Genomic DNA, 12,704 nt, shown 5'->3' with positions numbered 1-12,704 from the left:
TGACCAACAGAAAACATAGAATCTTTTGCATCAGACCACCCAATTTTTTGGCAAGCAAAAGTATAAGAATAGATAAGTCTTGAAGTAAATAAAACGTAATTTTTGGTTGCATATCCCTTGCTTGCAGTAACTGCATCAAGCCTGTGACTCAGTGACATCACGGAATTGTTGGTTTCTTCTTTTGTGATGCTTTCCCAGGCTTTTACCACAGCTTTCTTCTTTCAGTGGTTGTTTCAGGAGGGTTTCTCCTCCCAGTCTCCTCTTCAAGAGGTGAAATGATGCTCAACTGGGTTAAGGTCTGGTGACTGACTTGGCCAGTCTAAGGATTAGGGTTAAGGCTAGGGTTAGCTAACCCTAACGATTCCACTCAGTTGTGTTGTGTTTTGGATCATTGTCTTGCTGCATGATAAAGTTCCTCATGGTTAATTTGGATGCATTTCTGTGTAAATTGTCAGACAAAATGTTTAAATGGCTTGCTTTTCTCCTATAGCCAGCTCTATTATCTTCATGTTGGCTTTTCCTTTTTAACAACAAAGGTATTCTTCATAGGTGAAACCAAAGGCTAAAACCAAGAGTAGATTTTCAGAGCTATTTATTGTTTAAACAATCAATCTAAGGACACACATGTTCCATTATTTTTGCTTGCCTACAAATTGGATCATCTGATACAAAATGTGCCGTGTTCTATGCCATTTAAAACATCTACATATAAATAGCAGGAAATAAAAGCTGAAATTCTCATATTCATCTTTTGATCTCAAACCCAAATGTTTTCATTCTACAGCAAATGAAATGAATTAGCAACAAATGAATTGGCCTTGCTGTTCCAATAGTTTCAGAGGGGACTATACTACAGTGTCTCAGATATAAGGGACAGGTACAGAAAGACTACAAAAGACAACAATTTTGAATTCAGGGGCACTTTAAGTATCACAAGAAGACTGTGAAACATCTTTCATTGATACTATTACTGATGATCCACTAATGAAATCTAAGAAAAAAAATTATAATACAATCTATCACTGTTCACCCAAAGCTGTGTTGATAGTAAGTAACCATCTGTAGTGCTATTAATCAGCATTGATGAACTGATTTGGTGAACATGGCAGAAGCCTGTATTTCCTGTGTGGTTTAGAAGAACATGCCAGCAGCCTGTCATTGCTGCTTGCTTCTTGTGTACAGACTTTGGCTGATTTCTCCCGGGAATGTCCTTTCACATGCTCCATATGCTTGTGTAATTTTCATCTCAACACATAATCCAGTGCATCTCTCAACAAGGCACATGATTAGTGCAAATTAGATCTTTACCAGCAAAAACTAAACGAAAAAAGAACACAAGCTCTGTATGTGAGAATGGATGAAGAAAGAAGACCATTGTAAAAGAATAAATAAAGAAGTACTAAGCACAGTAGTAATGCATCCAACTCTATAATCAGACACTAAAAAGGAGGCGTCAGAGAGTTAATGGCGCGTTTAGAAAGTCGTGGTCAAGAAAAACTCACCCAGCCAGCACAATGAAGAAGTCTAGCCGATTCCAGGTATCCCCAAGGTAACACTTTTTGCCAAAGATGCCCAGTGCTACCATCTTAATCACCATCTCCACAGCAAAAAATGCAAAAATGAAGTCGTCGAAATCCTAGAAAAAAGAAGAAATGCATCCAGTGTTAGCATAAAATCCTTCCGATTCAGAGTGTTCCTCTTTAGATCAATGTGCAATCCTTTAAGTCATGAATAATTACCAATTTTATGAACATGCAAATAAGTAAATAAATAAATCACCAATTCCCACCATATCCAATATGCCATATTCAGCAGACTCAAGCTAGGGAGCGTTGTTTGTGTGTGTGTGTGTGTGTGTGTGTGTGTGTGTGTGTGTGTGAGAGAGAGAGAGAGAGAGAGAGAGAGATGAGAGAGAGAGAGATAGCTGATTCAGCTTAGCATAGATGTCTGTAAACCCATGCAGCAAACTTGTGCTTTTTATCCCCAAATCCTCAACCTTTTTAATGCTTTGAATATCAGTTCAAAATATTCTGTACATGAAGCACCACGTTTATTTATTAATGATAAACACAAGTTTTCAAGGAACAAAGAAAATAAGCTCTACATGCTGACACAGAGCACATGATTGATTAATGCAAAGCCACATGAAAAAGTAAGTTAATAGCAGAAATCATTAAGTTTATCATTAAGCTTTATAATCTCCTCTGGAACATTTACTCCTGCTGCAAATAGTTTATGAAACTTTCTCATGTGATTAATATTAATGATCAAATTGGTCATATGGATCTATGATAATGTATGATCATTTATGACCAAGAATCAATATATGGGTAGCGACCCCCTGTAGGACAAGTGGTATGGAAAAAGTGAGCCTGGAGCCTATTCCAGGGAACTTGGGGAACAAGACAGGGGACAACCTGGACACACATTCACACACTATGGACAAGTTCTAAATGCCAATCAACCTACAACATGTCTTTGGACTGGGGGAGGAAATTGGAGTACCCAGAGGAAACCCCTGAAGCACAAGGAGAACATGCAAACTCCGAGAACACAGGGCAGAGGCAGGAATTAAACTCCCAACCCCGGGGGAAAACGTGCTAACTACCAAGCCACTGTGCCCTCATGTGTAATTATTTTATGCATATTTTGACTATATGTGCAATTGTACCTGTAATTTTTTTGGCTTGGTTTTACTGAAGAGAGTTAACTGAATTATGCTGAGACCTAAAGACACATCTTAGATGTGCTGTAACACTGAATGAGACACCATAAGATAAGTAAGGTTCAGTGTGCACAGGGATTACGTCCAAATGTCATAAAAACCTATAATAGGATTAAAAAAAAAATCCGAAGGAATAGGTCAGGGGAGGTGAAGAATCACATTTAATTATTATTTCCATCAATTTATTTTCTTCGTAACCTTTTTTTCCCTATTCCCCTTAACTTAACCTCTTTTGCATGAATCTTTGTATTATAAAACTGTTCTTGCCAGGCCAGCTGAGTAAATCTGACATGGACAATTTTCTCATTGTAGACTTGGTTAATTTTGGCATTACTCAAGGATTCTCACACTAACTTTGTTTTGTTCACCATATAATGATGAGAGATGAAGTTGGCACATTCTTTTGACACTTGGCAATGTTCATTCACTTATTTTCATCAATCCAAACTTTTTCTTTCTGATTGCAGATTTGTTAGTCAGCACATGTGCAGAACATATGGAAATATTTTACGTGCCGATTATTCTTCTATTTAACAAATTATTCAACAGATTATCCACTTCATTCATTAAGATGGAAAATTTTACTCGGATTTGCCTCAGCCCTATTCCTTAAGAAATGAAGGCTTTTTTATTCCATTTAGGATTATTACTGGATTATTAGGATGCATGTAAATGTAGCTCCTACTGAAATGGAAAAATAATTACTGTTAAGTCACAAAACACAACAAAGCGTGAATAAACACAATATAGTGCACGTAACAGCAGTGCTAACACTACAGTGTAAATGTTTAAAGGGACTTATTACAGAAGTGAATAAAAACTTTTATTTTCAAACTGGTTTTAATAGCAAAAAGAAAGGGTGAACTGTATTGTAATTGGTCATTGTTATTGCATGGGAAATTCACCTGGGTTTTCAGTGCTAGCTCAAACATTGGTAGTGACTCCTAAACCAAGGAATCCCTCTGGCTAAGACACTTTTGCAACACAGGGAATATTAATTAAGCTGCTCTGAAGCTCTGCATCATTTCGAGCCAAGCTCTAAGATCTTGGCCACATTTCTGATTTCACTCACAGCTAACTACTGCTCTTATCACACACCATTAATCATAGTACATTATGAATAACAGCAACACGTACAGTAGATCATGAAAGTTGGTGGCACATCCTTTTTCATGTGCATGATTTAGCTGGGCTTCTGAGCACCACTGTGGGTCAGATGGCTGCCCACATGACGTGAAATATGTGTAAATGTATGCTTAAAGATATCATTTGACCCAACCACTGCAAAACGGGGGAAAATGTCTTTTGCCCATGAACCACAGTGACCTGTCACTGCTTATCATTATGTAATATCCCAAAGCTCCCATCCCAAATTACGACTAATTTTTGTCAATTCTGTCAGAGCGTTTATTTATTATTATTTTAAATGTGAATATAAAAGACTGAACATCAAAGTTTTTTTGAACATGCATCTGAAGATAATCACAGATCACTGTGGAGGAAAAAAAACTTGAACCCCCAAGAGGCTTCTTCTTAAAAAGCACATTTTCTAAGAAGAACCAGGTTCTCGCCTTGCTTCTGGCATACAAAGCGTTTTTGTGTGTGTGTGTGTGTGTGTGTGTGTGTGTGTGTGTGTGTGTGTGTGTGTGTGTGTGTGTGTGTGGCCTCTCCATGGTTCAGCAGCTCTCTAAAGAAAAACAGTGCAGACAGGGGAAACCCCACAACAGCGCAGTACTAGACTGTCCACATAGCCTGCCAGCACTATTTAATGGTTTCGTATTCTCCCATGTAGCTTTTTATTTGCTTCTCTTAGCAACACCCACTAGCAATTCACTTTTTTCCGTATTCATCTTTACTTCTTTACACTCCACTAGCTCATCCAATCATTTCTACCTGCTAATCCTCGCCATCTCTCTTCCGGGTGTTTTGAAGATCAGAAGTAGTACATGTATGATTGAAACTCATCTGTGCACTGCGGTCTTCTCATATAATAAATAATGCAGAAAAAACTGAATAAATATTCACATGACGTTCCCTTCATTTTCCTAGCTGGTGAGTGGTATATAGGTTTTTGCTTTGCTGGAAGAGATGGTTATTCTTGAGCAATTGATGCCCTGCTTCTCATGCACATCCAAACCCACTTCCCCACCACACACATACACTGATATGAAAATGTATCTTCTACTTCCTGAGTTCCTGTATTAATGGAAACCTTTGGCTTCACTAAAAGTGAAGGCCTAAATCCAAAAATGATGTGGTGGCAGAATCTGAAACAAATTCAAAAGCATCTGAATTAAAGGCATTCTAAAAGGAGAAAGTAGGATAAAATGTATCCACAGTAATGTGAAAGACTGATATCAAATTACATGAACCGCTGTTTACAGTCATTGCACCTAGAGGTGACATAAGGTGGAGATATGAGTATTGGGTATCTTTGTTTATTAAATAACTAAAAATGCTCATTAAATATTGGATTTGTTCACTCAGGTTGCCAATCCAATATGTCTGAAGATCAGAAAAATCTGAAAAAAACAGGGAGTCAGGAAGGAGGAAAATAGTTTTACAGCCACACACGCATTCATGAGGCATTAGTGTGTGTATGGATATGCTCTTGTGGGGAAAAAAAGACAACAAAACAACATTTTCCTGATTTCATGCAAACACACTAAAATAGAGAAACATATGGTCACCACCTCCCCGCTGATCTGTTTCTACTGACAATGTCTTTCATCCCATGTTTGCACTCAGTTGGTATGCAGCTTACGTCATTACTGTGTACAGAGGAGGTTATATTACATTGCATGTGAGTAAATACTAGCACTCAATAAGAACCACCATAGATGAAAGACTTTTTTCAATATTTTAACATTAGAATATTAGAATTAACGCTGTTGTCATGTATTTCTCATCTGAGCACAGACTGCAGCTCGCAGCGCACATCGTAGATATTTTGCATATTTGTTTATATGACCATGTGCATTTGGTTCGTGTCTTGTCTCCGTCCCTGTCCTGCCATTGGTTGTCTTCCTCATGCATGATTATCACTCTAACCTGTTTGCAGTAGTTCCCTTAATCAGTCTCTGTATTTAAGCACTTCTGTTTGTTCCTGCACATCTTGCTGAATGTATCATGCATTTCTGAGCCTCTTCTCGGTTGTTGTTACTGTTCCTGAATACTCTACCTTGTATTCTGATTGACGTTTGTGTTATGGGCCTATGATTAGGTATTACCTTCTGATAATGATGACTGCTTGTGTATTGACCCATGCCTCAAATTTCAATGATATTATATGTGCCCTAATAAACACATTGAGTTTATGAACTTGCACCTAGCTCCTCTATCGTACATTTTACAGCAACTATATAAAATGTTGAACACAATCTTGGAATCTCTCTGAACAAAATAATATAAAATACATCCATGTGCTTATTCCACTTGAAGTTTTTGCTTCATTGCCCATAGAGGCCATGAATGATCAAACTTTCAGGCATATATCCTGCTCAGACCCTGCATGTCCGACTTATGAGGAGATATTCACATATACTCTCAAACAGCTGTGTTCAGACAGCAAAAACAGCAAGAAAGAGAAAGTTCAATGCACATTAAAAGCTATATGTCTCTTCCATTGATGGAGTTGATGGATGATTGCTGTTTTGATGGATGATCATGCCTCTTTTGAGTCAGTATGTCCTGATTAAGACCCTCGCTCTCATTGTTTCTCTCTCAAAGCATGTGCCTTGACTGAAATCTCACTGGCTCCCTGTTTAAAGGTGGGTGTATCTTCAGTTTCTGATCCAGTAACTATCTCCTGCTTAAACACATTTCCCAAACATTCAGTGGAATGTGTTACGTGCTCCATCAAAGCTGCTTGCATTCATTCACCAATACTGAAAAAGGAAAACTCTTACATGTAAACAAATGGATTCCTCTGGTATTTAGAGCAGCATTAGTTCTGTATTTAGATTATTAGGTGTACATGAGAGAGGTATTGTCGGCAGAGGGAAAGCGTGTGAGAGAGGAGCAGCAGAGGAATACAAGAGGATGTGTTATTGTGCAGGCAAAGAAATTGGGGAGTGGGGGAAGATGGGTGTCCTGCACACTTGCTGGCTTTATTATATCATTATATCTCATTTGGTTTCCATTATTCTGCCAAAGGCATTCCTTTGCAACTGGGGCAGAGGTTAATTTGAATCACATTGGCCTGTAAGTGGCTGCGTTTGTGAATTGTCTGGTCATCTTATTTTTGTCTTATTTCCATATGACAAGAAGAGCAAGCAAATCATCCTGCTAGTGGCTGTATAGTAAGAAGAGCTACAGACTTGTACAGTAAGTGTAGATAAAGAACTTTAATTGTAATTCTTTAAGATTTTAGCTTCAACCAAAAAGTTCCAAATTCAAACACTATTAACACTATCCAATCAAAAATAAGCTAGAATAAGAAACTCCTTTTGTTCTAATTGAAATGTGCAACCCGTTACTGTATGTTTACACTGCTTGTAGCCCTTATAGTCAACTTATATTTAGTTATTGTGTGTGGCAATACTCACCTCCAAGATCTTGCAGCGGTCTGAGTCACAGTCACTGTCCTCACACGGGTGAAACATGCCCAAAGTCACACAGTTCAGCAGGATCACTAGCATACTGGCCCGTTCAAACCACGTATGGAAGAACAGTTAAGGAACAACACTCAGAGCAGTGAAACAAAAACACAATAAATACACTTCATTGCACAGTCATATTTGTATTATCTGAAATTTCAGCTCTCAGAATGTCATGACAATACCTGACATGATAGATGGCTAACCAATGGCTGATTACAAACAATAATACAAAAAGACAAGAGGCTTTTATTAGCACCTGAGTGAAAAGAGCATATGAACTTTTTATGAACTTGTATATTTTGTCTATATTATAAATATATAGCTAGTATATTTTTAACAATCATTAATGCTCTCCAAGAAGCTGTTTTTGCTCTAACACACAATAGCCATCAGTGAGGAGCGTGAGGTCAAACACTTGCTAGCAATACTGGTTTTAATGTTAGCTGGCTTGTTGTAAAAGTTGAATGATAGTTTTTAATAACAAAATATAAAAGATAACTTTATGTTCTCTAGCCAAGTAGATTGCACAATATAATATTTGGCCTAACATTTGCTAACTTGTTAATGAACTTGGCTGGCTACTAGTCCAAAAACCTCTGAAGAGGTATTAGCTACTTAGCAAGCACAACATTTTCACAGAACATGTTTCTTGAACAATTTCATATAAAATGCTTACAAAAAAAATAAAAATTAAAAAAATATATATATATATATATATATATATATATATATATATATATATATATATATATATATATATATATATCATTTTTTTTATTTATTTTTTTTACTTATATGGACAACAACTGGCCCAGTGTGCAAAAAGTAATAGCATGGTTAAATCAGCCTAAAAGCATTGTGTATACTGACTAAATTTAACCAGGCTTAATTTCAGCCAGGCTTCATCAGTATAAATGTCAAATAACATTACTCCTTATCATCAAAGTCAATTTTGCCAGTATAAAAATTCAGTAAGCACATTATAAGAGATCATATACAATGTCATTATCTACAAATCTGGAAAAGATTGCAAAACTATTTTAAGACTCCCAGACTTGACCAGACCACAGTGGGAGCTATCATCTCCAAGTGGAGAACATTTGGTGTACTGAAGCATTGAATCTTCCCAGAAGTTGTCAGGCTCCCAAAATTTCTCCAAAGACAAAGCCAGAAATGACTGAGAAAGTAAAAATAAAAAATAAAAAAATACTTCTCCCTCAGTTGAGAGCAATGTTACTGTGATTTTCCACCAGAATGTGTACAGCGTTAAAACACATCCATGATCCAACATTCACAGACCTTTCAGAGACCTTCTACATTTCCAGTTAATGCTATGTGCTCAGATACTTATCCAGGGTACTGATAGATACAAAGTAGCAATGATCTCATGCCGTACCAACTATATGGTGGGAAAATGCTATTAGTGACTCTACATCAGAACAACATTATGAAGACATGGACTTCATGGGAGAGCAGCAATCAAGTAGAAAATGAATGTTTATCTCACATTTGCTAGTAAGCATGGGAATTCAAAAATCTGGTGTAATCACAGAATCCTACACTAAAAAGAATCCAGCACATGCTTTCTGCCTCCACACCTGCAAATCTTGACATGTGACATGAAAACAAACAAAAAACCCCACTAAAGTCTGCGCTCAGATATTAAAATATTTTTAAATATTGAATAATTGATTAAACATTAAATATATGAGTGAAAGTGGGTCATGCAGCAAATTATGTCTCCAAACACAAAAGCAAATACTTGTCAGATTAAAAGAAAAATAAATAAATCTCCTAATTAAAGTGTAGACCAACAACCCACAATTACACACTGGCACAATGTGGGGAAAAAACAGTGTTCTGAAAATCTGTCAGGAAGGAAGACTGATATAAAATACTTCCACAGGAATACAAAAGCTTGAAACTAAATTAGGGATATAAATGCTTGAAACTGAATGTCATTATAACTAAGAGTGGTGCATTATTCAGTGTAAATAACTTGGGTGTTGAATAACTTTTTATTAGATAAATAACAAGAAAAAAACACAGTCCCTTTATCCAGTATTAGATTTTGTCTAGAGATAGAGTTGAAAACATCCAGTGTGACAAATGCAACATGAGGATCTGGAAGGGAGCACATACATTTTCACAGCACATCATAAAATTGTATTACCTGATTAAAATAACAAAAAACATATATAATCAAATTGAGACAGCAGCCAGAAACAGATTACGCTGCCAAGATTGCAGCAGGGTCACTCTGGTTAAACAGGTTAAAAGAAAATAATGATTCTTTAAGTCATTATTTCTCTCAATTTTCTTGTGGAAGATGAACAATGAACACAATTGGCAATTGATCACTTGGTAGGCAAGTGTCACTGGAACACAGCAGCCCAATGCCGAGACAGGGGTCGTACACACACATTTACATCTAAATTAAATACAGGAATGCTAATATCCAGGCAGGGTGCTGTCTGAAAACTGTGGCACCCGACAAAGATCATCTCGTTTTTCTCAATTACTGACAAAAGACAATACCAAAGGGACACAATTAAAACAGCAAAGTTGACAAATCAGAGGATGCAATGGGAAACTTTTAAAAGAAATGCTTCTGGCACCACCAACAGTGGTCTATGTTGCATTATAGGTAAAATAATTGACAAAGAGACCTTGCTCAGAAAGGTTGTGATAAGTTTATGAACTCCCAGAAAGACACCATCCATGGTGCTATGACATGCTGGAATGGGTGCCACATACACTATTAGCCCAGAGAAGGAAAATCAGTTATCTAGCAGTCCTTGCAAGAGGGCTAGTACTCTAGGAAATGATCAGTGTACCATATCTACAGGGTCTCCCAAAAGTCTCCATACATAGGGGACACATGACACATGACAGTGTTGTCAAACTTATTATTAAAGTGTTGTGGATTAACAGAAAAGTGGGTGCCCACGAACAACCACTGACAAAGTCACAATCAAAGTGATGCTGGCATTCATAGTCCCCTATGTATGGAGACTTTTGGGACACTGTGTAATTAATGGGGTGCACACCATTCCCCCTGAGAGCATACAAGGCCCAGTACTAGGGGCTCCTGCATTAAGGAGTATTTCCTGGACTCCTATGTCACAGTCCTAAACCTGCACTTCACTCTAGGGGACTTTTAGGCTAAAAGCAGGACTCTGTGCAGTAAATGCTGAATTCTGTGCAATGTCAGGCGTAGATCAGTGGTATAAGTCGATATGTTTACAGTAGACAGTGAGGACTGTCATGGGCCTGGGCTTTCCATGCCAGAGGACTGTCCAGCTCCACCAGGGAGAACCACAGTCAACAATGAGTCAATTTAGCATCAGCTATTAAGTTGAACTGTGTTTTGCAAAACCATTCCCAGAACTGAGACCCCACTTCTGAGTGCAGATGGCACTCTTCCAGATTTATGTGCTGCCTCAACCAATTTTATCTAAATGAGGATAACTGTTGGTGGGTCCATACACATAGAAAGAAACTGAGATAGCTTTCTCAGCTTCTACCTTTGCTTATCAGTTGTCATCAGATGACTTTTATGGCTAGTAGGCTCTTTAGGTTGTGATACTTGTGGTCAAATTCAAATTAGGGTCTAAATCTGCCCGCCAGTTGCAGGGAATGTCTGAACCAGAGACTGCTTCCTTAAGGTGGTCAGTGCCAAGGCAGTGGACACATAGTTGATACTTGCCTTCCTCACAAACTCACAAACTGGCTGCATGAGCATGGGTCTTCCAGCAGGATCAACAGAGGGCAGCAGGTGGTTGAGTGAGGGAGACACACTCGACCATGTTAGCTCAGACGTTAGACCACGTTAGACACAGGCATGTTAATTACAAGAATGAGCCTAAGTGCAGAGGAAGACCCCAATAGGCAGAGATATAAGTTACAGAGGGAAGCCGAACTTTAGCCACTGTATGTGTGTTAGCGGTGTACAGATAACTTTGAAAGCTCAGTTGTGATGCATGCAGTGGTGAGGGAAAATCACTCAACCATGCAACCATCACTAAACAACAGCAAAGTGAAAAAGTCAGAAAGAGACTGAGAGGTCGTAATGAGCAACAAGAACAACTCACAGCTCACTCAACAGTGTAATGAGTTATAGTTAACAAGGCTATCAAGCTAACAAGCGAACCAAACTCAAACTACTAGTCAGAGTTTAATATGGACTCCCAAAAATGAGGAAAATTACATTTACAAGAAATGTAAAGGTGGCTGTATGACAATGGCAGGCCTTAGAATGCATGTACATGTGCACAAGAAGGTATCTAGGTAATATTCATTGCCCAACAGTGTAATGAGTGATAGCTAACAAGGCTATCAAGCTACAAGTGAACCAAACTCAAACTAGTAGCCACAGTTTCATATGGACTCCCAAAAATGAGGAAAATTACATTTACAAGAAATTTAATTTTGGCTGTATGACAATGGCGGGTCTTAGAATTCATGCACATGTGCACAAGAAGGTATCTAGGCTATATGCATTGCCTTTGGTGGTTAAGAGGGCTGTAAAATAAGTAAAATGTTTACAGAACCAACCTAGTGAATATTTCTAAGAATTAAGGTGACTCCTTGCGGTTCTCTGGTACACAAGTACCAGTTTTTGTCAAGAAATGCCTCTAGCCTTTTCTAAACTTAGACAAACAGAGGAAGACGTAAACATTGAGCCTTACCTGAGGCTAGTTTTATTCTCACTGAAACAAGATGAGGGTGTTTGATATGTTACAGTTACCCAAATTGTACAATCTTGCTTGTACGGAGCAGGTGAAACTGTAATGAATTCTTCATGAATAATGCAACAAGACAGAGTGTTTCTCACTCCAGAAGTCAGGGGAGGAACCAATTACAACCTGCTAACTGCTGATGGGCCTCACTGATCTTGACACTTTATTGCAGTCTCAGTGAGAAGAGTGTAGAGTGGAGACTGATAACGCCATATATTTGGAGACTATAATTCAGTATGGGTAGAAGTATCTTTGAAAGCAAGCCTCAACAACAACAACAAAAAAAAAAATCAATATTCGAACAGCGTGCAACACTAATCAGAAGCAGAATATAGCACCTTATAATTGAGTCTGTATGATGTTTAAAAAAAAGCTTTACAGATACCAGAGAACCCTTTACACAAATCTGTACACCTGTTTTCATAATGTATTTCATTTGCATTTTTTTTATAGTACGAACTGATTTTCATACAAATGAACCCAGCACACAAAAACCAAGATAGAAAAAAATAGCCTAGAAACTATAGGGTAATATTTTCTAAAATGTACTGAGCCATCATGGCTACACACACAGATGTGTTCTGTCAGAAGGCTGACTGAATCTCTACCTCCTTCAAGCACATCCAAACAATGGCA

General features: G+C 37.8%; 1 protein-coding gene across 1 annotated transcript in view; it reads right to left on the bottom strand.

Annotated features, from left to right (window-relative positions):
- The window catches only part of cacna1g (calcium channel, voltage-dependent, T type, alpha 1G subunit), a 221,427-nt gene that overhangs the window by 125,947 nt on the left and 82,776 nt on the right, over positions 1 to 12,704 (bottom strand). Inside the window, exons 3-4 of the mRNA XM_053639816.1 lie at positions 7,273 to 7,385; positions 1,503 to 1,636 (exon numbers count right to left, since the gene is read on the bottom strand). Of these exons, the coding sequence (XP_053495791.1) occupies positions 1,503 to 1,636; positions 7,273 to 7,385 (247 nt within the window). The remainder of the gene's footprint in view (positions 1 to 1,502; positions 1,637 to 7,272; positions 7,386 to 12,704) is intronic.

This window comes from Ictalurus furcatus, chromosome 13 (assembly GCF_023375685.1).
Source record: "Ictalurus furcatus strain D&B chromosome 13, Billie_1.0, whole genome shotgun sequence".
In the NCBI taxonomy this organism is placed as follows: domain Eukaryota; kingdom Metazoa; phylum Chordata; class Actinopteri; order Siluriformes; family Ictaluridae; genus Ictalurus; species Ictalurus furcatus.
The sequence above is the reverse complement of the archived record's forward strand: the minus strand, read 5'-3'. Positions and strand labels throughout refer to the sequence as shown.